This window comes from Choloepus didactylus, chromosome 7, assembly GCF_015220235.1.
Source record: "Choloepus didactylus isolate mChoDid1 chromosome 7, mChoDid1.pri, whole genome shotgun sequence".
Lineage (NCBI taxonomy): Eukaryota > Metazoa > Chordata > Mammalia > Pilosa > Megalonychidae > Choloepus > Choloepus didactylus.
The window spans coordinates 9,280,178-9,307,941 of NC_051313.1; the positions used below are offsets into that span (position 1 = coordinate 9,280,178).

Here is a 27,764-nt window from a genome sequence, read left to right on the forward strand (position 1 = left end):
TGGGGATGGATAAATTATATCATTATATCATTCTGTCTACTTTTGTTTATGTTTGAAATTTCCATAGAAAAAAGTGGGAAAAAAAAAGGATTTATTTGTTTGTGAACCTAGAGGAATAATATCTGTGAATGTATCAGTGGTACAAATTGTTTATTTTTAAAATATTAACTTAAAGCATTTACTTTTAGTCTTGTCTCTGATCTAGTTACGTTCAGGTGAACGTTATCCCTAAGAAGATGAGCTTCCTAGAAAAAAATTAATGAATTAATGGTTTCCCCAAGATGGGAAGGGGAAAACTCACTGTTACATACACATACCATTTAAGAAATGTGTTGTTAGATAAGCAACAATAGCTTCTGCTTATAATGTTTCTAACTGAATTGGGTGTGAGATTTAAGATGTTAAGTAAAAATTATTCTTCTATAGTCATTATAATTAAGCCTCTATTAGGTAACAGCCAATTTCCAGTATCCTAAACTGTTCTCTAATTTAGATTTTTATTCTTTCCTACTGTTTCTCACAGTTGTTCTGAACAATGCAGTTTTACTGTTTATAATGCTGATTGAAACTGTAAATCTTCCTGCCACCCCCACAAATGAATTTGTAACAGCAAAATAAAACAAAAATAAACAAACAAAAACTTCCCCCCAAAGTCCTTTTGCCAGGGTTTGAAACAACCTATGCCCAGAAACTAGACCTCTTTGAGGATATCATTTCCATTTTTAGATCCAGAGCAAGATGGGGTCTTCTGAGAGAGAAGCAGGCAGCGAGCAAGAACATGAGTTAAACCAGCTGAAATTTATCAATAATAAAACCAAAGCTGCTAGACAACCCTGATTCACAGGAGATTACAGGGCACCCAACTTGAAACAAATTCTTTGAAATTATTCTTTTAATGAACCTTCAGCTTCCCCAGTCACAAGGAGATTCTCTTTTCTGTAACGGCTAATTTCCCCAGTGTTTAACCAAATAGTCCTCCAGGAAGTAGGACTATAATGATTGTGTTTCCTGAAAGGTATTAAAGACAATTACTGGCCTATTTAAGTACCAAAATGCACCAATGCAACCACATTCCACTTTGCTAAATTTGAGGGAATTCAATTAGAAACTACTTCTAGTGGACTCTGCAAACATGGAGGCATTACATGGAGCTTTACATGGAGGCATTCACCTAACGCTGGGTTGGAGGCATCAGTTGTAAAATGAGGGTTTTGGAGGATACATGGAAATGTGAGGTCGATTTGTTCTGATAGAATAATAAACAACAAGATAAATGCAATGTCATTCTCATGATGTAAAAGCTACTTCACTCATGGTTTATGCTTCTGGGAATATGAACATAGCAAATTAGTCCAATCGATTCACTCACCGGTGTCGTCATCAAAATCAGACAGGACGGATTCAATCCCATCCTCACTGCTCGCCGACTGCTCCTGAAGTCTCCGCGGCAAGCTCGCCAGCCGCCCACTGAGGAAGATCGGCTTCAAGGGCATTTTGTAGATTTTGGCCAATAGCTAAACAAAAAAACCACAATTTCATATTGGGCAAAGCTGCACTCTGGTTTTTAAGGAAAAATTCAACTCTGCAACACTAACAGAAGGGCGGTGGGAAACGAGCAGCGCTCACGATATGTGGAAGCCGTGACGCTGGGGGTCTGTGACGTGGCTCTCCAAGGCAGCCCACAGGGGGTCTTTACCCCTGCAGGAGGTGAAGTGACACTGACCGACAACACAGGAGGAGAAGGCAAAGCCCCCACGGATAGGTCTTCAGTGTCGCAACTGTGGATGAGTTTTCTAGACTTTTCTAAGCCTACTGATGAACCAAGAAACATGTCAAGAATGCCGGCCTGCGGGGAAAAGTGTTCTCTGCGGATCGTGGAGAAGTGTCTGTGGGCAAATGGGACACTGCCCTCTGATCTCCATTCCCCTGACCCAATCTCTACAGAACACTGTAGCAGAACTGACCCATTTTCCACACCCCCCACCCCCACCCCCACCCCCACTTTCCAAAGCAGCTCTCTTCCTGACTAGGTTGCAGAAGTCTCCATTTCTCTTTTCTCTGATCTCCAAAATCTTCACTGACACACCACATAGATGAGTTCTTGTTTTTAACAGCTCCGGCTAGACCAGCTTTAATTGGCTTTAACCACTAAGGCATGCACAACTAAAAAGAAAGTTAACCTAAAAGAAAACTTTGCCTAATTGTAATAGCAAAAATCATACTCGCTGAACTGTAACCCAGATGCTTTGTTTTGCTGGTGCTAGGTTCTGAAACTGTTCCCTGAAACTGGACAATAACAAGGCAACTTGTGACTGGTCTCCCACGAATCCCCTTCTCTTGTTTTGCAACCCTGAATTCGAGTGCCCTTGCACACAGTCCCCTGAATTAGGGGGCCTTTGCATGTAGCCCCTGGAATTTGGATGCCCTTGCACTTAGCCCATTATCGATTAATATTAACTCAGCCCAGGACTAAACACCCCAAAAGCCTGAAGTCTCTTGCTGAACCAAGCCTGGTCTAATCAAGGTGAGCACACCTGACACGCACAGTAGCCTAAGTGTGTAATCCCTCTGCACATCCTCAGTCGTTAGACCATCTCTGACCACCTGGCTTATGATCCCAAGCCCACCTACCTTCATTTGAGTGCTATAAAACACCGGAACTTTCTCCAGTTCAGGGAGAGAGATTGGAAGAAACTGCTCTCCTGTCTTTGAGAGGCTAGTCTTTGCTAAGTAACCATTTTCTCTTCTCAAACTCTCGGTGTTCAATGACTGACCGTGTGGGCATCGGGAGAGGACTCGCTTTCGAGCCGTGACAGTGTGAGCCAGTGGGGGGACGTGGGCCAGAGCAGAGCCCAGGAGCCCCAGGCTCTCTATTCCCTCCCCTGCCGGCGTCAACCCCGGGGTCCCCGCAGTTGGGGCATCCCCCACGGGTCCTCGTCCTCCTGGGTTAGGACCGTGCCTGCCATGTCCACAGCGCTCGAGAAATCAGGAAGCTGCAGAGAGCGAGACAGCCACGATGCCCGTCCTTGCGGGCCATGCAGGCGAGGCCCTTGCACAAGCGGGAAATGAATTTTCTGGTGTAAATGCAGCAGGGAGAATTGCCCAGGTGGTCCTGGAAGGGTGAGCAGTGAGTGTGTGCGAGGGGGGTGGCCAGGGAGCTGGCAGGGCCTTCACCCCGAGTCCTGGGTGACAAGGAGCATCACCCTGAGATCCGGAAGGGGCGTCCCAGGCAGAGGGGACACAACGGCCCCAGCAGAAATGAGCTGGGAGTATCTGGGGGACAGAAAGCCAGTGAGGCTGGAATGTGGGAGGAAGAGGGAGGGTTCTGGGGGAGCGGTTGGGGGGCAGGGGAGGTCACGTCGGGCCTGGAGGGGTTGGCTGGAGGAAGAAGGCAGGGCCAGAGGTCACTTTGTAGAAGGAGACGAGAGAGGCCTGGGGCACAGCCTTGGAGTCCTCCTGTGGGAACTGAGCAAGCCAAGGAAGGGGGCAGAGGGACGGCAGGAATCGCTGAGAAGGTGGGGGGAGACTACAGAGGGCAGCATCGCTGGGGCCAAGAGAAGGGGCCTGAGGAGGGAGGGTGGGCTTGTGGACAGCATCCGACAGTGAGGGGAGATGGATCGGACTTGGCACAGTGAAGGGCACTGTTCGCTCTGGGGACTGTTTTGTTGATTGCACACACCCCTCTTATTTTTGTAGGTCCCTTGTCACTGATTGCCCCATCCCTACACAGTTTGGTGCAGTCTCAGAGTGCTCCCCACGCCCTCACAACATGCAAATACAGGATTATGTTCATCTACCCAGTGAGTGCAAGAGAGAGGTTTCAGGATTTCAGGATCGAGTGGTGCATTCAGCACAGTTTCAAGATCCTCTCTCCCCTTTGTGGAAAGGCTACACCCTTAAACGCCAATCGTCAGCCCCATCTCCTCGGTGACAGCAGGAAGAATTTCTCTTGGGCTCCGGCGAAAGATGCCCCTGTATGCCTGGCAGACACCCCGAGGCCGCCCCGGGGGCTCCCCTCACCTGCGAGCAGCGCCGGAGGTAGTCCAGGGCGGGTCGGCACAGGTCCATGGACGCGGCTCCGGCTCCGGGCCCCGGGACACAGTCGCCCAGCTCCTTGCAGTCCACCTCCCCTGGGGGCAGCACGGGGAGGCGAGCAGTTAGCCCTCTCCCCCTCACCGCGGGACCCCTGTTCATTCATTCAGCATTAGCTCACCAGCTACTTACCAAAACAGAGGGAAAGACCAAAGAAAAGGGACCCCCAAATTCCACAGCCCTGAGGAAAACCACATTTGTGCCTATCCTTCCAAGGTGCACATGTGGAAAACAGCTGGGGCCACGGTGTGCACGTCGTTTTCCCGGGATGAGCCTGTGCCTGCTGCTTCGTGCTAAACACACAGCAAGGAAATTCAACCACCGCACTCGGCACTAAATGGTGATGACAAACGCAGCAGTGGGGAGATGCTAAACAGCTGGGGCTTGGGACAGAGGCTGTTTAATTGGATTTAAATGATTACTTTTTTCTTTTTTGTACATCTTGAGGTTGAACATGTCTTTAGAGGGGCATCCAGATTTTCTGGAGGTAAACCATGGTTGAGAATTATAATTTTTCTTCTCATGTAATGAATGTGTTTCTGTACTTTTAATAATATCATTTCACAGTGCTGCAATTTTTTTTAATTATCTCCAATTGTAGCAACTAGCACTCTTCTCTTTGGGTAAACAGACATAATTACTAGGCATTGGTTAAAATTCAGAAGCAGACTAAGAGGCACATTTCTCCTTAAAAAAGAAAAAAGGCGAAACCATTCTTATGCTTTAGATCAGGGGTTGGCAAACACTTTTTGGTAAAGGCCAGAGAGCAATACTATAGACTTAGCAGGACATAGAGTCTTTGTTGCAAATACCCAGCTCTGCCATTGTAACATGAAAGCAGCCATGGACAAATGCTCATGGCTGTGTTCCAATAAAACTTTATTTATAAAATGTCAGTGGGGTGGATTTGGCCTGTGGTCTACAGTGTGGTGGCCCCTGATTCAGATTTATAATACAAAGACACCTGCAAAGCCCCATATCCAAATAAGGACACATTGTCACATTCACAGGTAGCTGGTGGTAGGATTTCAACATATCATCTTATTACAGGCTACCTTCTGAAGTTTTTTACAGAGGTGATTGGCAGCACAAAGCCAGCGAGGCCCCCAAGCCCTGTGCACACAGCTCCATCTCATAATTGGCAGAAAATAGTATAACTTCTCTCCTTTAAACAATCTCCAGGTGCACACTGATAATTCTTCCTCTCCATTTCCAGGCCCCAGCTCATGCCCTAAGATAAAATCTCAACCTCACACATGCAGCTAGGCAACTCCACCTGGACATTCTGCAGAAACTTGAATGTCCAAATGTCCGAAGGGGCACTCCTTACTTCTCCCTCTCTTCCCCATCTAACCTGCTCTCCTTTTGGATTTCTGGGGAACAGCGGTCCTGGCAGGAAACCTGGGGGCCGGGGAGGGGTGTCCTGGCCTCAGGCAGGAGCAGCCCCAGCCCGTGCAGCTCTCACTCTACAGCACTGCGGAGCCCGCGCTGTTCTCTCTTCTCTCTCCCCCGCTGCCTGGCCCTGGGCTCTGGGCTGGCAGAACTTAGCACAGCGCACTTCGGTTTAGAACCTGCCCCTTAACCTGGATGTCCTGATGCGGTATGTGGGGTCACGGCCTGGCCCCCTTTTTCCATCCATCAGCTCTCCCCTGGGGACACCCCCAGTGCACCGACGTTTCAGAAAGTTCAATGTCACTTCTGTGCAGCAGTTTTGCACATCTCTGGAGCCCCCCAGCCCACGCTGCCCAGCGCCCCCAAGGGAAACTATCCACTGAACTACAGGATGCAAATGACGACGGTTCTTAAGAGAAGCCTGGGTCAGCGTTTTCAACTTTAAAACCTTCTTAAGATACAGTAACTAAGTCACCTGGCTCCTTCGTGTCTTCTTTTCTTTTGCAACAGGATTACCAGTTATTTAGCAGGAATATGGAAGAATCTTATCAACACTGTCTTTTCATTTCAGAGGTTCTCAGGTTCCAGGTCTGAGGATTCCCTGGTGAACCTCTCGAGTTACGCCTGAGCTTTTGGTTTAATGCGCTGCCCTTGCAGCCCACTTCTCCCAGGCGCACCTGAGCCACGTAAACCTCGGCTAAAGCGGGTCACGCCATATAATAAGACTTTGATTTGCTTAAAGTATTCCTAAGTTAAGCCTGAAATCTGCTAAGTAGTTCCTGAAATACATGACACCCAACAGCATTGGGATTTCTACTCTTCCAAGATACAGTGTACAATTACATAGGCCTTAGGGAGTCATTCTTAATTTTTGCTCGAGACCTGGGAAATTAAACTTGGGATGCTAATTAGGTGACAATCAGGAAGCAATTTCATGCATCGTGACACCAAAACTACTATTCAAAATATAATTAAAAAAACTAATCTTCAAGGCAGTTATTGAATATAATTTCAAGATGCTAGGATACAAAAAGAAATTGGAATAAAATAATATGTAGACCAAAAACATGTTAAATGACAAGGTTATTCCATGTACGCAGTGAAAAATATCAACCCTGGGCAAAATCCAAGCTCCTTTTAGAAAGCTTTCTGCTCCGTGCATACAACCCGTGCTGTCGGGGCCAGCTGCTTAAATTCCCGGGTTCCCGCTTGTCCGGGCCACCCCGGGCCCTGCCTCCAGGACCTTCACACGAGCCCCCCGGAGAGAGCCCCCAGCATCCCGAGGCGTGGAGGGCCAGCCCCACTCACCCAGGCCTTTGACAAACTTCATGAGGCACATGATGTAGCTGGTGGCGGCGTTGGCAAACACCTGGATGCTGTCGGTGTTGAGAAAAGCTTCAAACACATCAAATACTGGGGCCTGGCCTTTTCCTGAGGGAAGAAAAGTGCAGGGTTTTCAGAAAGTGAAGTTCTTACCCTTGTGGTAGTGCAACACCCCCTATACCTCCCATGGGGCCTTGGAAAAGATCCCCTTGGAGAAGTGTCAGGCCTTTGGCCTGGACAACTGGCTTGGCTCCAAGGGCCGCCCCTCTGGGCTTTGCCTGCAGGAAGCTGCTGGAAGGCTGTGGAGGGAGAGCTGGTTGGAGAGCTGAGGGCACAGCTGGTGGAATGCAGGGCGGAAGGCAGGGCCGGGAGCCCGCGGCCTCCCCAGAGCTCTCACACAGATCCCGCACACCATCCACAGGCGGGGGAAGGTGGAGGCCAATCTCCCCTCCCGAGATTGACGTCTTCAGGCCGGCTGGCAAGGTTAGCCCTCACCCGGCACCCGGGGCACTTGGTGTCGGGTGTCCCTGGTCAGCAGCTAACTGATAAGGGTAGTTCCCCGTGCCTGGCCCGCTTGTGCCAACCAAGTGGTTTATGCCAAACTCCTGCTTTCCTTCTGGGAGTCTGGGATTTTGGTGGGAGCCAGGCAGAGGTTTCTAATGGCCTCCCCTGGGCAGAAACATCATACACATGTTTCCTGGGGAAGAGTGGGCTCTACGTGACCCCTCATTGGAGGGGCAGAGCATTGGAAACTGCGGGAACTCCTGCAGATTCTGCCTGTGCCTTTTCCCTTACCATCCTGCCATGGTCCTTACCACATGCTTTCACAAATCTTAGCACGGAGGACAACCATATCCCGGGTTCCATGGGGGATTCTGGTGAACCTCTGATTGGGGGTGGGGGCCTGGGGACCCCTGACCAGTGTCCCTGGTCCCCATCCATTTCTACCCACCCCAATCTCCCTAATTCTGATTCCCCTGTGTCATGATACATCCCTGCTTCTTACCAGCCTTAGTAATGCACACAACACAGGTGAGTATAAGTGAAACGGCAGGGCTCCCTCACCTTCTGTCCAATCTGTTGGAAAGAGCAGGACCCAGCAAGGCTCCGGGCTCAGCCTGCTGGCAGGTCTCAGACTTGGGTCCCCTGTTAAGTCAGGGCTGGACATCCGTCTGCTCTAATGCTCAATTGCTTTTTGCTTTCTTTTGACAGCATGAAACTTGGCCTAAAGAACTACTATTCCAGAGCAAGAAGCAGCCGAATGTTCTTACCCATGGAGTAGTCACCAATCAGGTACTCCTTCAGTTCAGACTTGTTCCCACCGTGCACCGTTTCCAGGGCGCTGAACAGGGGCCTCCACCCCGACTGGATCTGAGGGGAGCACACCTCCACCAGCTCCCCGATGGACGTGACCACCTGCGAGGAAAAGGAGCCCGGGAGAGGCAGAAGTCATGGGCTTTGGTTTGCATTTCCCCGACGGCTAATGATGCCGAGCATCTTTACATCATTTCATAGTTACAGAAGTTACAGTGGTCCTGGTGCTATTTGTTTCCTACATATCTCATGTCTTTTCTGGTCCCCTGTTCTTCCTTTACTACCTTCTTGAGTCCTTCTTTCAAGTGTATCACTTTAATTCCTATTTATTTTATAACTCATTGTGTTTGTGATTTTCTTGGTTGCTGCCTTAGGGGTTATGATAAGCATGTTCAATTTATCCAACTACTTCAAGTTAATACTGACTTAATTCTGGCAAAATCTAGCAACTTTGCTTCCATATAGTTCCATTTCCCCTCCCTCTTTTGTGATGCTGTCTTTATATTTAATAAGCCCAATAACACAGAGTTATTGCTTTAAACATTATGTTTTTAAATAAATTGAGAAAAAATATTCACATAATTTATATTTACCTACATTTGTCCCACTTCTTCTTACGGAATCAGCTTACCATCTCATGTTATTTCCTTTTAGCCTGCAGCACTTCCTTGAGTATTTCTGGTAGAATAGCTTCTCTTGAGTTTTGTTTATCTGAGGATGCCTTTACTTCGCCTTCCGTTTTGAAGTTTAGTGTTTCGGTTTGTTAAAGCAGCCGGAATGCAATATACCAGAGATGGGTTGGTTTTTACAATGGGGATTTAGTAACCTACAAGTCACAGTTCTTAGGTTGTGAAAATGTCCAACTCAAGGCATCAACAGGAGGATACCTGGACTCTGGAGACAGGCTGCCAGGATCCAGGACAGCTCTGTCACATGGGAAGTTACATGGCCAGCGTCTGCTGGTCCTTAGCTCCTGGGTTTTGTTGCTTTCAGTTCTGGTTCCTGTGGCTCCTCTCTGAGCTTCTGTGGATCCTCTCTTAGCATCTCCGGGGCTTTTTTCTATGAGCTTCCCTTAATTTTGTCTCTCAGCTTCTGTGGGGCTTGCTGAGCTCTCTGCGCTTTTCCTGCCTTTTATCTTCTCAAAAAAGATAAAAGGATTCAGACCCACCTTGAATGGGCTGGGTCACATCTCAACTGAAATAACCTAACCAAAAGGTCCTACCCACAATAGGTCTGCACCCACAGGAATGGACTGAAAGAATATGGCCTTTTCTGGGGTACATAACAGCTTCAAACCAGCACAGAGAGATTCTCTAGAATTTTTTCCTTTCAGCACTTTAAATATGGCATTACATTGTCTTCTGGCCTCTACTCTTGTTGATAAATCGGAGACTGTTGTTGCATTGTTGTTCTCCTGTAATAATGAACTGTTTCACTCTTGCCACAGTTTGGGTTTTATCTTTGTCTTTGTTCAGTTTGACTATAATGTGTCAATTATGGATTTCTTTGTGTTGATCTAACTGGGGTTCCATTATTTCTCTAAATACGTGTTTCTATATTTCTCTCTCTCCTCTCTTTCTGGGACTCCCCTTTCATGTGTGCTGATATTCTTGACGTTGTCCCACGGGTTTCTGAGCCTTTTTCATTTTTCATCAAACTTATTCTCTCAGCTCTTTAGAATGGATAATGTTTATTGATTAGTCTTTGAGTTCACTGATTTCCTCTGCCACCTCAAATCTGCCGGTAAGCCCATCTAGCACATTTTAAATTTATTGTACTTTTTCCATTTTAGAATTTCCATTTTATAGTTTCCATTTCTCCAATTAGATTCTCCATTTGTTAAGTCATTGTCATCATATTTTCCTTTGTTAATAGCTGCTATGACGTCTTGGCCACCTAAATCCAATATCTGGACTCACTCTGAGTTTTTTTTTGACTTTTTAATTTTTTTCCTGAGTATGTGCCACTCTTTCCCATTTCTTTGCACACCTCAACATTTTTTTGTTGTTGAAATGTGGACATTTTAGATAACAGAGATTGCAGCGACTCTGGATTCTGATTTATTTTTCTGAGTTTTTTTTTTTTTTTTAAGTAATGCGTTTTGACATAGTATTATGGAATCGATCTCCATCTACACTGTAAGGTGATGATATTTCTGCTCAGTTTTTATTCTTTATTTTTTAGGCTGAGTTCCTAGTGTTTGCCCCGGTTTGCATAACTCAGTGGTCAGCCAGTGGTTTGGGTGGGAATAGTGCTCAACCACCTTGAACCTGTAATATTTCCACCCTCTGCCAATTGATCTATGTGTGTAGATTGGGGAGAATATTCAAAGTCCAGTTGGCTATTAAGTCTTCCTTAAATTTTACTTTCTGGTGGTTCTCTAGGGTCCAATTTGCACATGCTCGTGTCTTCCAGTCATCCAGAGAAGTATGAAAAGTTTATCTGGAACTCATTTCCAGGGTCTCACACTAAACTTACTTGTCCACCACTCACTGCAACTGGGAACAAAGCTGCAGAATTTCCCTGTTCATTTCCTAACAAGTTCACCACTTTTAGCTGACAACCCAGGCCCTTTCCCCTCTTCTCCAAACCAACTCTACCCCTTAGAGAAGAAAAGCTGCTCATTTTCCCTAGAGCCCCACACTGGTTAAACTACTATTCTTGCTAGCAGAGCCTGGGGGTAATGGTGATGAGGACGGCCCCAGACAATAAGGCCAGTGACTTGCACTGTCCTTACTCAAGCTTCCAGCAGTTTTGCAAGAATATATGCTTCTCCATTTGCTGCATGCCCTTGGTCAATTTCCAGAGCCCTGAAATGGTTGCTTTTGACACATTTGTTCAGTTTTATACTTGTTTTTTTGTGTGGAGAGGATTCACTAACCTCTTCCTGTCACAAAAGCCAAAGTCCCTTCTGCCCTGAACCCTTCTGAACACGTTTGAGCATAGTTTTGTAAAGCCTATCTCTTAAAACAATAGCTGGATCCCTGGGAGGGTTTGTTTCTATTGTTTGTTTTTGTTTTGTTTTCAATTATAAGTTATTTCCCAATGTGCCCGATTATTTTTGATTGAATACAAACATTGTACCTGAGTAGTCAAGAAATAATTTGAATCCTAGGATGTTGTTAATCTTATGCCAGAAAAGTGTTTCGTGCTTATGGCAGGCAGACACTAGAAATCTCACATCAACCTAATCTCATGTTATGAATTGGGATTATTTGAAGTGGGGTATTATTTCCAGTTAGGGCCAGTCTATTTAAGGCTCACCCTTCCTCCTAAAACATCCTTTCTCTTCATGATTTTGACCCCAAACATCAGGAAGTTCCAAGATTGGCAGACCCCAGTCTCCAATTTTTCTTAGTTTGTGGTCTTTGGCTTCGTCTTTTGAGATCAGCAGGTTTGATTTTAGGAAAAGCTGCCCCAAACTCCAGGCACACCTCTCTGGGTGATTCTTTTCTCCCAGTTCTTGGCCTTGTTGTATTCTAATACCTTCAAGTAATTTCTAAGAGCCTGTTTCACCCAGCATTTTCTAACTGTTCTCCACAGGAAAGTAGATCTGAGTTGCCTAGTCCACTGTTATCAGAAGGTGCCAACCTAATCTTTGGGGATTAAATCATATTTTCATTCCTTTCTTCTATTTCCTTAAACTTATTAGACATTTCTTTTCCTAATCCACCAAATGAAATGTGCTAAGGCCAGTCCCCTGCCAGACCTCCTGTGGTACATGTTACGTACTGTATCTCAACCCACCCTTCCCAGTAGGTGGCATTCTTCCCATTTCACAGACGAGGAACTAGAGCATCAAAAAGGTGAAATAGAAACGAGCACCTGTACGTGCCAGGCACTGTGCTGGGGATTCGGGGAAGAATAAAACCCAGTCCTTTCCCCAAACAACCCTTAATGTATAGGGCAGATAGTCCTGTAAACAAGTGGTTTTAAACAATGGGACGACTGCAGTGCTTGCGCTGTGTGCAGGTATCACCAGAGAACCAAACAGGACCTGAACGGTTAATGTCAGTCTGGTTCAAACTAACTGAAACCCACATCTCCTGACTCCCAGTAGAGTCAGTGGTAGTGGTTACGAGTCTAGGCCTGAGCCAGCTTGCCCAGGTTCAGATCCCAGTCCCACCAATCGCTAAGAGCACAGCCTTAGCCAGACCTCCTAGCCCCTCTGTCCCAGGCTCCCCAGGGGGTCATCGTCAAGATGGAGAAGCCACGCTCACAGGGCCGCACCTGCCGCACCACAGGGCCACCCCGGAGGGGTCAACGCTGGTGACGTGACACACAGACCTGGTCTTGGACATCCTCGTCGCACAGCTCCAGCTGCATGATGCGCTCGAAGGGTCGGAAGAGGGCCTCGTTGAAGTGAAAGTGAGGTGGTTCGTTCCAGTCGGTGAGGACCTCCGTCAGTATGTCGTGGATGAAGGACACGGCCTTCTGAGACACGTGCCTCTCCTTGTGGCAGGCGGCCTGCAAGGTCATGGGAAGAGTGGAAAACCATCAGGACCGAGGCCACGGGGGACCTCGCTGCTGAAGGGTTCCCCAGCCTGCCTGGGGACCGTCAGAGGGAGGTGCACGCGACAATTCTGCTCAAGCAGAAAATTTACGAGGGACAAGCATGGAAGAGCTGCATACTAAGGTGCATTTTAAATACGTTTAGCGAACTAATCAGACACAACTTCAGCTCCACTTTAATGTTTCTGGAAAATAAGAGCTTCTAGCAATTTCTCTCCTTTATTTCTGTAACACGACAGTTTTCTTGGATGGTATAGAACATGCTTGCTCGAAGACCCCAGGACCTAGTCTGGGAACCCCTCACAGTCTAATTCTTAGCCCTGCCCCAAACATATGAAGCAGATGAGTCATTTGTCCCTCAGTGAGGGCAGTTAATGGTTCACACCTCTCTGTACCATGCCCCCCATGTGGATCCTGGGCTTGGAAGTACGAATTGCTTTAGCCAAAGGAACTGTAGCAAACATTATATAAGCAGAAGCTTGAAAAGTGCCTGTAATTAGGGGTATCTCGTCTTGCTGTTCTTTCGAATCCTAAGGATACCACGTGGACAAGCCTGGGTTAATCTACTGTGTAGAGAGAGGTCCTTCTGTGCAGCCATCACAAACCAGCCAGCCCCAGCCTTCACACCAGCTGGGCACAGATGCATGACAAAGGCCGGCGGGGGTCAATGAAGCTGGTATGGACCAGAAGAAACACCTGGCTGAGCTCAGCTCAAATTTCTGACCCAGAAAATCATAAGCCAAATAAGCAGCTGCTGTTTCAGCCACTAAGTTTGGGGTGGTTTGTTACATTGTAATATATAATGGACATACTGTCTCCCCATAAACTGAGCTATTTTCTGCCAGCCTTCCTGTTATGACATATCTCTACCAGGTAAAGTGCTGAAGGGCTACATGAGAATGGTTATCACTGCAGAACAGGAAAAAAAATATTCCCCCTTGACAGAGAAGGTGCTTCCATCATTTATGGAGAGGCTTAGACGTGGAGTTACCATAAACTCATCGTACTAACTGCTTTCCTTTGGAGAGTCGAAGGAGGCACTGGTTTTCATTCTGTTGGTCTACCTAGAGGACACTGTCCAGAGTATATTTATCTTTTAAAAAAGAGAGACTGGCAGGAAAAAGGCACTGCTGTACTCGTGTGAAAACGAAGGTTCTGGGAGCTAGCTGCTTGTCTCCAGGCTCCAGGTTCAGGGTGGTACCAGATCAGGAAGAACAAGAAATGGGCTGTGTAAGGTGCCCAGCTGGGTCATGTCATTGTGAAGGGAGCAGGTCAGGGTGAGACTGGGGTGGCACAGCCCTTTGGGGGTGGTTCCTTAAGTGCCATGATGCAGACTCAGGGAACAATGATGATTGTGAGCAGATGATGGGAATGCACTCATTACTGTATGGCCGCAGACTGTCTGCGTGTGGTCTCGGGGCAGGTGGTCGCTCACCTCCACCAGGTGCGCTCACCTCCACCAGGTGCGGGGCCACGAGGCTCCAGCAGCGCATCACGTGGAGCAGGGGCCGTGCTTTGCTCCTCACAATCCTCAGCATGGCGTCTCCCAGGCGGAACAGGTGGAGCGCGCTTTTTCGGTCCAGGGTGGATTTCACTTCCCCTACAGGAAGGCAAGACCACAAAAGCTATACAAGTCGGCTTCAGCAATCACCTGACCTGCTCATGCCCAGCGAGAGGATGACAACCTCGGTCCTGCTCGTGGACCAGCGGGATTATTCTGGCTGTGCGGCCCAGAGAGGACGGGAGTCGGGGTCAAGAAGGACGAGGCGGCCCACCCAGTGTGGACAGGGACAGCTCCGTGTTCCCCAGTCTCCCCAGTGCCAGGACACGGCAGGGGTGGGCAGTGCTTGACGAATATGTAATTGTTGATCAGAAGGAATAAAGCTGTGGCTAAGCATGAGGCCGGGGAGTCAGACGGCTGGGCTCATGTCCTGGCCCCCCACTTCCCAGCTGTTAAGTGGGACCAGAAAGTGACCCTGCTCTCCACAGCCCTCTCATCTGTGAGGCTGGGGACAGTGGTGCCTGAACCCTATAGTGGCTTCGAGGATCAGCCGTGATGATGCACATAAGACGCTAGCACAGGGCCCGGCACAGAACAACCGGCCAGCCCTCGGGCTATTGCTCTCACTGCTGCTGCTATCGTCCTCCACCTCGGCCACGGTCACTGCTGGCCCCTCAGAAGCCCTGGCCACGGGGGCCCGACTCCCGCTGCTCACTGGCACCCGCTCTGTCCACCTCAGCACAACCCCGGGTTGTCCCAGTCGGACAGGCAGCGCTGCCCCTCCAGCCAGCTGCAGGTGTCCCTGCCGGGCACCCACTCGCAGGCCTGCTTTGCAGCCAGGTGAGCACACACACACACCCTCATGCTAACACACATGCTCACACATGCTCATGGGCACAAATTTGGGCACACGTGCACACACACAAACACTCACATGCAGGCACACACTCAGGCACACCCTTGCACACACATGCGAATGGGAACACACAGGCACACTATTGCACACACGAATGCTCACACTCAGGCACACTGTTGCACACAGATGCTCACATGCTCACAGGCACATAAGGATTCCGGGCCACCTCTAACGCACTGAGAAGCTCCGATTCCTAGAGATGGGAAGGCAGCGACGGCCGAGCTGGGAGGTCCAGCCCGCGCCATGGTGAGTCCCCAGCCCAAGGCCCGTGGCTCTGCCTGAGCCCCTGGGACAGCAGCGGCCGGTTTCAGGAATGCCTGTGCTAGGGGTGGACAACTAAATTTGTAAGCCACCCACCTTCCACTGGGGACCCCAATCCCAAGGTGGGCCTCTCTGCGCGGCCTCACCCGTGAAGACAGACTGACAGTTTTCCTAAGCCTGAGAGGAGGCTCCTGGCATCTTCTCACTTTTCCCTCCTTCCAGCCTGGGCTCAGCAGCTGCCACTGCTGCTGGACTGGAATGGGGGACCCAGTGTGTGACACGGGGAAGGGTCCCCACCTTCATGTGAGGCTCTCTGCCCCCCAAAAAGTAGCCGTACCATGTCTACAGCACAAGCACAAATGTGACAGAACCACCTCATCCGGGAGTTTCCATTCACAAAGAACACCACAGCCCAGCACCCCCAGGCCCCTGGCCACACGGGCAGCGCTGAGCCAGGGAGAGTGCGTGCCAAGGCACTGTTTCTTTAGGGAGAGAATTACCTGGCATTGCCAGCGAGTAGTCAACTGTCTCGGTAACGGAATGGAAAAGCTGGGACTGCGAGGCCTTCTTCAGCTGCTGGAGAAACCCGCTGAGGGCCACCAGGTTCAGCTTATCGGTAGCATCTTCGAAGAGCCTGGTTGCAAACGGAAAGCGACCCGTTACAGGGACACAATTCACCGGGTCTTCATGGCAACTGACTAGGGGGATTTCGTTAGATGTGAGACACGCACACTCTGTGTAAACACTGCAGGTGAAGGCAGGGAATGACTGCATCTACTACGACTGTGTGCACATCTGCTCTAACTGCTGGATTTTAATCGAAAGGGCACAAACCATATTTAAAAAAATTTCTTTTTCTCTTCCCACAGCCCTGCTCGGCCCAGGGGAGGCACTCATAAAATGCTTGGCAGGAAGCGGAAAGACGGCACAGCTTCCCTCCCAGAAGCTGGATACCCGGGAACAGAATCCTCAGAATTAGCTCCAATTTCATAAACCATTAAAAAAAGCCAAACTCAGCTAACCACCGAGAGGCCTCTGTTTGGCTACAGCTATGAGTTCCACGCCGGGTTCGGCCATGAAGAGGACGTGGCGGCACAGACGCTGCCGGAGGGGCAGTGAGGGGGCTGGTTCAGGGGTCGGGTGCCCACCTGTCGGCCTGCGTGGACAGGGCGAGCACAGCCTTGGCCGCCCGGGCCCCGCTCAGGACGCTGCCCCCACGCAGCTCGCAGGCCCGGCCGCGGCCGCCCTCCCGCACCAGCTCCTGGACTGAGGGGGGCTGCAGGCTGCGCTTGGGCCCCAGGCCCGGCTCCGGGGCCGCGTCTTCGGCCTCGGGGGCCCCCAGCAGGCCACAGCCCCCCGCCTTCTGGGGCTGGCTGATGGTCAGGGAGGGCCGGGAGGCAGCGTCGCTGAAGTGGGTGTGCTCCAGCGTGGCCACGAACTCGCAGACCCTGCAAGGGGCACATGGGGCATCAGTCACGGCTGCCAGGACCCGGGAGACCCGGCCCGCCCTGCCACACCCTCCCCTTAGTGCCACCCCACCAACCCCTTCTGGGTACACATGGGTTTATGATGACTCCTCAAGTAGGACGAGGCAGCCTGGAATCGGGGTGCAGGTCCTGTGTCCCCCCGTGGGCTGGGAGAAAGGAGGGCGAGGCCACCCAGCCCCCAGCCTCAGCTGACCCGGCTCCGCGGCCCACACCAGCTTCCCGTCGGGCCCTCCTCCCTCCGCTACTTCTTGGAGCAGGACCCAGAAGCCTGCCTTGGTTTTGGATCCCAGAATGAGGGGCACAGTGGGGCCTCACTGGGGGGTTCTGCCCTGACAGCTCCAGAGGATGAATGGGGTCCCCAAATTACAGCACACAGAGAAGACTCATCAACATGTGGTACAACATCCCACTTCCAAGTTGTTTGCTCCCAATAGAACTTGGGGTGTCAGGGTCCAGAAGGGTCCGTCATTCTGGGAAAAGTTTGGTGACAGTAAAGACCACCCTGGACAGTCCCTCCTAGTGTTCTGCAATCAGGGAATTTTTGGGCCCTTTACGAATTACTCGGGGACAGTTTAAGCCCTTTCCTTTTTCCTCCTCTTCAGAGGGAGAACAAGGAGCAGCAGGTCACCAATCTCCTTAAAACCCCTTTGCTTCTTTCAGAGGTTTCCCCCGGGATTGGGATAACCTGCGTGTGTTTCTCTTTGAAACTCGGCAAATCACTTATGGACATATTTACACTGAGGATGTAAAACTGTGCCCAGATCTGCCTGGTGCCTGGAGGGGGGTCCAGGTGGCCTGGGCACTGCCGCGGACCCTCGTCCAGCACCCACGATGGAGCGCGATGGCTCAACCAAAATGAGCTTGGTGCCAGGTCCGGCATGGGCTGCGGGGGTCAGACACGGCCACACACCCTGCACCTGCTTCAAGGGCAGAGCCCCTTCCCTCTCCCAGTGACAGCACTGGGACACGTGCTTCGTCCCAGGCATGGCGGGAGCTGGGGTCTGCAGCTATTTCTCTGTTTCCATCCTGCAGACGCTGTGGACTACATACAGCACCGACAGGGGTTTTCTTTTCACTACAAAGCTTAGAGCCACATTTTTAGCCTGTCTTTTGCAAGGATGAGCTATTCCTTTTTTATTTGGCTACCTAAATTAAAAGTAGGCATTCTGTACTTTATGTATCCATGTAAATGGGCCCAAATCCTTTAAACAAGGCAGCCATGAATACTCACAATGCAATGTCACACTGGTTTTAGAGCTGCCTGGTACTCACCAGCCTTCTGTGGTTTTCTACTGGCCACGATGCGAGAACTGGGCCTTTCTTCCTTGGTATAAAACATCAGCTTCTCAAATAAAATGTCCATCGGCCCAATACCACGCCCCCACTCCAGCTCTGTCCCTCTTCCACGGGGCCGGTTCCCGCCTCCTTTTCTAAGCTTTCACTGGGCTTTGGTCAGGCCCCACGACTTAGCGTAACCTCCTGCAGCACTGGCTGACCCCATCGGGGTGGGGATCCCCCGACGCACCTGAACACGTGCGGCCAGCAGTCGGGGTTGTGGCTCCCCATCTCCAGGCCCACGCTGAGGATGGCGTCCATGCACAGGACATGCGCAGTGTGCAGCCACACCCCCGGCGCCTTCCCCATCTGCTCCAGTTTCTGCTCCACTTTGAGCTTCACTGTTCCAGAAAGACATGGATTAAAACAACACTGGGGGAGGGAGATGGACAGCGAGAGGGACGGGGGAAACGAAGGCTGTGCTGTTGTGCAAGGGCAACCATGCTGGCAGCACCCTGTGGTCCGTGGTGCACCCCACCCCACAGGTGCTGGGGGCCCAGCTCTGCAGCTTTGGAGCCGGTGGATCGGAGCAGGTGGGGGCTGTTGTTCCCAGGCCACCTTGGGGTCTGGGGTGGGCACGGTGGTGTGGATGAGTTCCTGGGCCAGCTCCAGCCAAAGCCCTCCACACCCTCCCAAGTGGTACTCCAATTTGGTAATACAGGATTCTTGGCAGTCTGCCAGTGCTTGCTGAGTTTTTTTTTTTAATGTTATGTTTTCCTATGATCATTTAAAACCCATTCTGAGCACTGGATGACTGGTTTATAACTGAAAATTACTGTATCATTTCACCCTGAGTCTATTTTTGTATTTGTGATCTCCAAATAACACTTCTCTATCATGGATGACTATTGAGAAAGGACACAGAAGGTGACTTAAGGTGCAAATTATGCCATGCGCCAAGTCAAAAACAGACAACATGACATCCTCTGTGAATGAAGGCAGACAAGTCTGACAGGACAACTGAGTGGTGGCCCAAAACCCAGAAACCCAGGAAGCGAACGCCAAAGGGGGCTGCTCCATTTTGCTGTGGTCAAGGGCAAACTGATTTTCAGCAAAACATCATTTGTCTCATGAAAGTGATATTGGCTTTATTACTTGTATATACTTTGAATACCGGTTTTGGTTTTGTAGTTTCTTAAAGAACTATAAATATAATGTGTTTCTGTACTTTAGATTGTACATAACTTTTTTTAGTTAACGTGGGTGATCTGGGAGAACAGCCATACTTTCACGTGGGTCTCCATATAGCACTCAGCTTTGAGGATCGCTGACCTGATCTGTTTTTCTTACCAAAAAAGGACCCGCTGTTTCTGTGACTGGCCGTCCAAAACACCTGTTGGTCAGTGGGTCAAGAATAGTTGTGGTGCGTAGTATTCCATAGCCTCCTAGTTTTAGTAGGATGGCATGCAGAGCATCAGTACAATTCTGAGCCTCCCACTTCTGCTCCTGCTTGCTGCCTGTCTTGTATCGTCCGTTGCTACTAGGAAGGCTTTCTCTGTCCTTCCATCTAGACGATCAGCAGCTTCATCAACTGATTTTAATGAGTTAAAAACCAACACTTTCCTCCAAGTCAGCGAAGCTCAGGTTTTTCTCTGACAAGGTTGACGTTGTCCTGAGCCTCTGCTCATAACTTTGTCCATCAGTTTTCCCCTTCAGAAAGCCGGCCCTTCTGCCTGCCCCCGCCGTAACCGCAGGGCTCCCCCCGTGTGCGCTCCCACAAAGCCCCAGATGGTGATGCAGGTGTGACTAGCTCAGACAGGTGGGTGTCTGGTGGTGGGTGTGCCTGTGGGGGTGGGTATGCACAGGAGTGTGTACACCAGCCTGTGCCTGTGGGGGTGTGCAGGAGTGTGCACATGGGCATGCATGCCTGTGGGTGTGTGTGTGTGCAAGAGTGTGCACACTGGCATGCCTGCCCATGGGTGTGGGTGTGCGTGGGAATGTGTACCCCAGCATGCATGCCTATGGGTGCGCCTGGGAGTATGCACACTTGTGCATGTGCCAGTGGGTGTGCACACCAGTGTGCATGCCTGTGAGTGTGCATATGCACAGGAGCGTGCACAATGGCATGCATGCCCATGGGTGTGGGTGTGCATGGGAGTGTGTACACTGATGTGCGTGCCCATGGGTGTGGGTGTGTGCTGGGGTGTGCACACCAGCGTGCATGCTTGTGGGTGTGTGCAGGAGTGTGCAAACACGTGTGTGCCAGGCGCCAGGCCACCCCACCCTCCAGCTGTCACCTTGGGCGATGGTGTCGCTGGGCTCCTGGGCGTCCCTGTCCTCTTTCTCTTCCTGGACACAGGAGGCAGCGGCCATCTGGGCAAGGGCCGAGGCGCAGTTGGCAGCGACTCCTTAGAGGAAGCAACGACATCAGTTACGAACTCCCTGACCACCCTCCCGGCGTTCACCTTGCGCGCCCCTCCCAGAAGGCTTCTATCCCCCTGGGTGGCTCGCTCTGCGCTCTGGGGGCCGCGTGCCCCAGTCCAGGGATGCCATCCCGCAGTACCTAGGGCACAGCTCAGCCGCGCGGCCTTCCGCAGCCCGTCGAGGCTCATGCAGATGGCATCGCGCTCCTTCTGGGTCTGCTCTTTGACGCCCTCAGCCCCCAGGATGAAGGCCAGGCCTCTGGAGCTCCCCGCCATCCGACCGGTCAGGGGCGTCGACAAGGTGTCGATGAGGTTCTTCCAGCAGCCAACCAGAATGTAGCGCGCAAATGCCACACCTAGAACACAGAGGGGCGTGGGCGCCTGGTGGGGACCCAGGTGGCAGCCCTGAGCCGCGTACGCAGGGAAGGTGCTTTAATGGAGTGCACTGCATCGTGCTCCACTTTGTGTCAACAATAATGCATCGGATCGTCAGCTGCAGGAGGCCAAGGAACTGCCGTCGGTTTTTCCACCAAGACAATATCGCAATTCATTTGTCATCACAGAGAGTGGCTTCATGATAATTTAATTACTGGTAACACAAGTAAAGAATGTGCATTCACAAACCCAAGGCCCACGTCTTGGTCACTACCTGCCACTGTGGCGTCATCCATCCTCCGGCTCTGCGTGAAGGGGGACTCTGCGGACGCCGAGGCCCTCAGCTGGCCGCCGATGGCGCTGCTCTCCAAGCCGTCGATGTCTGCCACGGGAGAGAGCAAGGCGGCCCTGAGCGGGACCAGAACAGACGGACAAGGGCCCCACCGTATTCATTTCTAACAACTCCGTATTGCGTCTAACGTGAACAGGATGTAGCAACCTTTTATCAGAATAGTACAAAAACTGTAATTCATTCAGCCCCTTTTCTTTCACTTTCAGAGCATTCTTCTGTTATACTGTTACATGTTTTTTATTTGAAAAAGTAAAGATAAACTCCGCTATATCTATGGTTAGAAAAATCTGTTGACTTTGAATATTTTGATCTTTAAGTAATCCTTTTCTTCAAATGCGTGGCATTATTCCCAAAATTTATTTCTTATAATTCTATACTCCACACTTATGTATTTCCAGACAGATACCCTAACATGGATTTTTCTCTTTGAGAGCCTGCTCATAAGAATTAAGAAGAGAGTAAGTGTCTATGGACAAATAAACCTATATTCTAATTCCAAAGGACACTAATGCCTTACACTTTTCAAAGTGGTTCTTTTTTGTTTGTTTTTTTTTTGTTTTGTTTTGTTTTTCTGGAAACAGCACATTTTACAGTAAAAACATGAAGAGATGGTTCCTGGACTTGAACAGGGAGAGATGGTGCCTGGTCACTACGACGAATCTTCATGTGCACTGATAGGACAATAAATTCCCAGCACTTCTTCTCTTCCTAAAGGGGATTCTAAATGGTTTTTGCACACTTTTACAAAACCAGATCTTCTCAGTGGCAGGGCAGGTATTAGTTTTCCTTTTTCACAGAGGAGGAAACAAATATTCAAACAAATTAGGTAAGTGCCTCCTGGCCAGAGGCTGGTGAGGAGGCCGGCTCAGTTCATCCTGCTCATATTTTTGCTAAAACAAACTCATCTAAGGACTTAGCTCAATGAGCCACGCCTTAGCGTCTGAAGAAGAGACTGGTTTGAGGTTGCAGAGAATGCACGTCAGCCTTGGCTCAGAAATGAAGGAGCCGTAAGGTCCTGGGAGGCCCTGCCTTTTCTGCGCCTCAACCTCTTCATCTAAAAGGAGCAACCATGGAGACATGACCCTGGAGACAAAGGGTAGGTAAAACGAATGTACTTGAACCTGCATGGGGAGGGAGGGGGCCAAGGCCCTGGCTTTAGCACTTCACCCCCACCCCAAGAGGCCGAGACTTCTCTGCAAGGTGTTTGAAAATTATTTCACTCTATCTTTGAATTTTACAGAAACTCCAAGAAGCCAGAGACCTCTGTGAAACACAGAGAACCAAAAGCAGGGAGAGATCGATACAGCTGCAAAGTGGGAAGAAGCCAATTTCTCTGAAATGAATATGACTTTGGTGAAGTGATCTAATGACAGCACCAGATATTGTTGTTTCTCAAAGTTGTAGTGTTTCCTGTGCCAGGTAAAGGACCCATCAATTCAAGTCACGCAAAGTTCACCTGAGCACTGGGAGCCCCCGGTTCTCCAGACCACTTTGTCACTGTGCCAGGAGTGGCCAGAGAGTCCCGTGCGGAGTAACGGCACGTAACGAAAGAGCAGACCAAGGTCCAAACTCTACGTTAACTGTTTCTCAAATTCACTTGTCACTTCATGCCTGGACATGGCCGCAAATAATCAAAGAAGCAGATTTTGTTGAATTCTTATAAAAAGTCTTTGTTTCATTATTAATTTAGAGTTAAATAACTTTCCCACGGACACAGCAATCGAGCCTACTCTTCCATCATAAAAGGGATGGTTGATTGACAGTGATGACTGATGAATGTGGCTACTGTGGAAAGTCTGTTATTTGTTCATTTTTATATCCACTGCATGACTTTTCATTACAGTTTGGGTAAGTTCACAGAGATTACATTTGGCAGAAATGATGGTATTCGAAAATGAAAGCTGGTATGTTTAGGATTTTCATCCAAATTCCAAGATGCTGATGAGCTCTGGGCAGCAGCCTCAATCCCTGTGGAAGGGGCCTTCTAAGACCCCCGGACTCCAAGCATCGCTTATAGGCAGGCTGAATATTTACAATGTACAAATTATTTTTTATATGGGTGCAAATGCTATCATGATTAATAAGTCACAAATTCAATTAAGAAGCAAAGTTGAAGAAACTACAGTTGTTTAACACTATCTGATTTCCAATCAAAGGAGTCTAAAATTGTAATTACCATCAAGCGGGTGTCTGCATCCTTTTTTTCATGTTGAAAAAGGAATTTAAAGTAGAAAGAAAAAGGAGTGGCTGGGAAGCTTGGGGACCCCCCCTCCCCAAAGAGAGGGTGTGCTTGTTGCTTCAGCTTCTCTGGTTGACACTCTGAGCATTTCTTTTGCCCCCAGGACTCTCCTAAATTTCTTCTCTCAGGTCACAAATTACCTCCTACCTTGCTCTTTTCAACCTCTTCCCTGCATTCACACTCAATATTCCCAATCTTTGCCATTCGAATTCTGTGTTAATTGCTTTGTCACCCTTGTTGCTTCTTTCTTCCTCCAGGTTTTGTCCCAGGCTCTCCAAAGTGGCTAAAAACTTGGATTCTGAAATTAAACTGCCTGGGTCTAAACCCCTGTTCTGGTAACTTCTATTAGTGTGACATTGGGAATATTATGTAATTGACCCCTTCCAACTCACCCTTAGTGTCTTCATTCCTAAAAAGGGAAAAATGAAAGTACTGAGCCTCTTCCCTCGTGTGAAATAAATGTGCACCACGTGAGCACAGGGAGGGCAAATGGAAAGCCCTTGAGAGGCGGCAGCTCTAACTGCCCTCAGCACATCCTCTTTCTCTGGCTAACACTGGCTAATTCCACTGCATCAGCCACCACCTCTGGGTGGCCAGATCCTAAAGCTCATTCCTAGACTCAGCTCTTCTCCCGTATTTCAGAACCATGTTTCTATTGCCTCTCAAGCATCTGCAGTGTTACTGTGTCCCAAACCACACCTCAGCTGCCCCAGAATCACAACTTCCCATTGTTCTCACCATGCCATCATTTTAGTCCTAGTTTCTGATTAGAAACCTCAGAATCACCTTTGACCTTCTGATAGTTGCCAAGTCTTGGCAAAAGTCAGCTCCGCCTCCTCTGTTAATCTCTCAACTCAGGACTCTGCTCAGCATCCAATGTCTGCGATGCTTTTCTCCAATTACATCCCCTTCCAGCTCAAATGCTTTTGGATTTTCATTGCATAGATTCTGCAGGCTTGACATGATTCAAACCTCTAAAGAGTTTCCAGTATTATCTCACTGTAGCTCCTTTGACACATCACCGTTCTAGAACATTTGCACACCATTCCCATTCTGGGCTTTTAGGAGTGGGAACTGTTGTGTTTACTCAGCTGAGTTCATTTTTCCAGGTCAAACCTACCACCAAGCCTTCCTTTGCTACCATCGGAAAGAAAAAAGTGATAGTCTGCTTGTACAAACTAATAATGTCATTTGTTTCTATGCTTTAACAGACCGGATCACATTCTACACTGCATTCTTTTTGGACAAGTTTGATTTTCCCTCCTAGTGCCAACCATAATCTTATAATGCAGGAAATGTTTCAAAAATGATAAGTCAATGAATGTATGAAAGAATGAATGAATGCAGGGAAGTGATCTCGGTAGATCAATACCTGACACATGCTGGAGCAAAGAGCACATCTACCCAGACCAAACACCAGACACCTTGGAAAGAAAAATGTGCAGGATGAAACGGAAGAGGCCAATGCCAGGATTAAAGCACAAATATGAGGGAGAGTTTTCTGAAGGTTTCAGTTTGTTTTTTTATCTCGTGTTTCTTCATGTTTAGCATTTTTAAGCAGTTGATTGAGGTGTAACCGACATACAGGAAATTCACATATTTAAAGATTACAATTTAACCCTCATCACCACTGAGGTAATGCACATAGCCAACGTCCCCCAAAGTTCCCTCCTGCCCCTTGGTCAGCGTTCCCCTTCCCTGCCCACCCTCCACTCAACCAGTGATTGCTATACGTTAGTTTGCATTCTCTAGAATTACATCATTTGGCTTTTTCACGCAGCATCATTATGTTGAGAGTCATACATGTTCCCATATATACAGTAGTTCATTCCTTTTTGTTGCTGAGTGGCAACTGTGCAAACGGACCACACCTTGTTTATCCTCTCACCTGCGGGTGGACATTTGGGCAGTTTCCGGTGTTTGTCTGTCACAGATAGGGAGACAACAAACACTGTGCACAAGTTGTTGCTTGGCCAGGGACACTGAATCGGGGTAAGTACCAGGAAGTAGAATGCTGGGCCATATGGCACATGTGTGTTTAACTTCTTAAGAACCTGCCACGCTGGTTTGCAAAGTGGTTGTGTCATTTTACCTTCCCACCAGCAGCAGAAAAGAGCCCCAGTTCCTCCATTCCTGACCAACACATGGTATGTTCTTTAGTTTAGACATTCTAATAGGAGTAGAGGGACAGCTCCTGGTGGTCTAATTTACATTCCCCCAGTGCCTGACGCTGAGCATCTTTCATGTGCATGTTCGAGAGGTGAAGCTTTGTCTAAGGCCGGCCATGGATTTCTTTAGTGTCCACAGACCCCAGGTTAAGTACTTCTGTATGTGGCTCAATCCTCGATCTAGGAAGGGAGCTCCGTGGGCCTCGAGCACTTCTGTCTCTGGGTCAGCTGAAGCCACCTCTGAGATGAATTCCGACTTGGTTCCCTATTCTTGGAACTGGGCCTCTGCTCCTGAAATACATGCTGCCTGGTACCTGGATCTGCCCAGTGTCTGGGCTGGCACAGACCCTAACCGGGTTGCCTGTCCAGTTTTATCCTAATTCTGGAATCAAGGCTCCAAAAGCCAGTCGGTTACCAGCACCCGCCGGCCTCACTGTGTGTCCCGGCTCCCAGCCGGATTCCCACAGGGCATCATCCCCGAGTTCCTCGCCACTGCTTCTGCCTGATGGCACCCACCTGTCTCCCCTGAAAGAGCCCCGGAGCCCAGCCGCGGGCAGCAGCGCACACCCTCAGCACAAGAGACTTTACTCCCCGCCGGGTGTTTGCCTGTGGGTGGATCTGCGGCCCGGGAGAGAGGTGAGGCAGGGCAGGGTCGGGCCTGGGACAGGCACTGTACCCCCCGTTGGCAGGGGTGTGAGAGGGGGATCAGAGCAGTGGCCGGCCTGGGAGCTCACACACACAAACAGCCTGGGGATCTAACTTACTAAGGACCTTCAGAGTAAATCTGGTTTCATCTCAGTAGTTTGGCCAAGAAATTCCTCCAGGCTCCCAATGATCAAGTCCCAACCTGGGAGCACCCCAGACCCCTCCCTGCATCATGACTAAGCCAGAAAGAACAGCTTGTGACAAAAAATATGCTCTGCACCAATACTGCACACTGCTCTTTCCACTCTCCTGTGAAACTTCTAATAGTTGAGGATTTTAAAAATTCTGGACCCTGCAGACCAAGATGCTGAGCTGCCACGGGTATTATTTTTAATTCTGGGACAGCTGGGAGGAGAATGGACAGGAAGTGGGAATGAAGCCAGGTTTTGAATCACACTCATTCGCCATTACCAGTAAAGCCTCAGGAGCACTGACTGCTACAGGGCGTCCATCCGAAGGCGAGAGCTTCCAGGAAGGGTTCTGGGCTTTGTGCCCAGACAGGACCTGACCTCAAATCTGTAGAAGGGGCCTAGAGTTTCACACCGACGGACAAAGGTGCTAAGTCTAAGTGGGCCCCATGAGCCCGATGGGCCCCCGTGGGGAAAACGGACAGGAGGCTCCAGTGGGGTGAATTCCCAGAAACCTTCCTGGCACTGCCTGGGAGCTGCTTCAAAGTCTGCTTGCAACACGGTTGCTTCTCAAAAAGGGGCTTTGAAGGGTGAGCTTCCCACACCCCCCAACCAAGGGCCAGGAAACCAGGGCCACTAACCGGTGAGCATGGTGATGAGGGGGAGGCCGACGTCCTCCGGGCTGCCCCAGTAGCCGGCGTCTCCCAGCATGTTTCTGTCGAGCACCTGGTGGTAGAGCTCCTCCAGCCAGGCCTGGGAGAGGACCATCAGCGTCCCACTGGACTGTGCCTGCTTCAGGAACTCTTTCTGCAGAGAGAGACCCCATTAGAGGGTGGCCGGCCACCAGTACTGAGCTCGCTGGCCGCCTCCTGGCTTCACTCAACCCCAAGGGAATCAGCACTTTGAGAAAAACAAAACCTAAGTTATTGGGGATAGAAGGGGCTGCAAGACAGTGGGGAGCTGAGATGGAGATGTCCCAAACTTCTTTCATCTACGGTATCTTTTTAAAATACCCTGTGGAGGGATTAAAGTTATTGCATTTTAAATGCTTACCCTTTGACTGATGGGAGGGTTAGAAACTGCCTGGATATCTGGAGCACAGCTTCCTCTTCTCACTCCCAGACAGGAGTACGTGCACTTCAAGAGATACTTGTGCTCAGTGGCACCCAGGAAACCACCACTCACCCAGGAATTGACAGCTTCTATTAGGCAAACAATTGATTGCTGATTTCCTTTGTGCAGATCCATGGATTTGGGCTCAGGAGTTGAGTCAGGGGACACCATGGAGGGCCTTGCCCAGT

General features: G+C 49.6%; 1 protein-coding gene and 1 long non-coding RNA gene across 5 annotated transcripts in view; one reads left to right on the top strand and one right to left on the bottom strand.

Annotated features, from left to right (window-relative positions):
- Nucleotides 1-27,764, bottom strand: part of ARFGEF3 (ARFGEF family member 3) — a 146,568-nt gene that overhangs the window by 22,511 nt on the left and 96,293 nt on the right. For all 4 annotated transcript variants that reach the window (XM_037842987.1, XM_037842990.1, XM_037842988.1 and 1 more), the window contains 13 exons: nt 27,105-27,270; nt 21,146-21,253; nt 20,637-20,852; nt 20,371-20,481; nt 18,324-18,474; nt 16,460-16,759; nt 15,812-15,945; nt 14,088-14,233; nt 12,409-12,588; nt 8,079-8,223; nt 6,793-6,915; nt 4,021-4,130; nt 1,370-1,514 (listed from right to left, as the gene is read on the bottom strand). In XM_037842987.1, the coding sequence (XP_037698915.1) occupies nt 1,370-1,514; nt 4,021-4,130; nt 6,793-6,915; nt 8,079-8,223; nt 12,409-12,588; nt 14,088-14,233; nt 15,812-15,945; nt 16,460-16,759; nt 18,324-18,474; nt 20,371-20,481; nt 20,637-20,852; nt 21,146-21,253; nt 27,105-27,270 (2,035 nt within the window). The remainder of the gene's footprint in view (nt 1-1,369; nt 1,515-4,020; nt 4,131-6,792; nt 6,916-8,078; nt 8,224-12,408; nt 12,589-14,087; nt 14,234-15,811; nt 15,946-16,459; nt 16,760-18,323; nt 18,475-20,370; nt 20,482-20,636; nt 20,853-21,145; nt 21,254-27,104; nt 27,271-27,764) is intronic.
- On the top strand, nt 7,097-16,315 carry LOC119539425. The gene is made up of 3 exons (XR_005217881.1): nt 7,097-7,290; nt 8,020-8,100; nt 16,181-16,315. It is a non-coding gene; the product is annotated as an uncharacterized LOC119539425 (long non-coding RNA).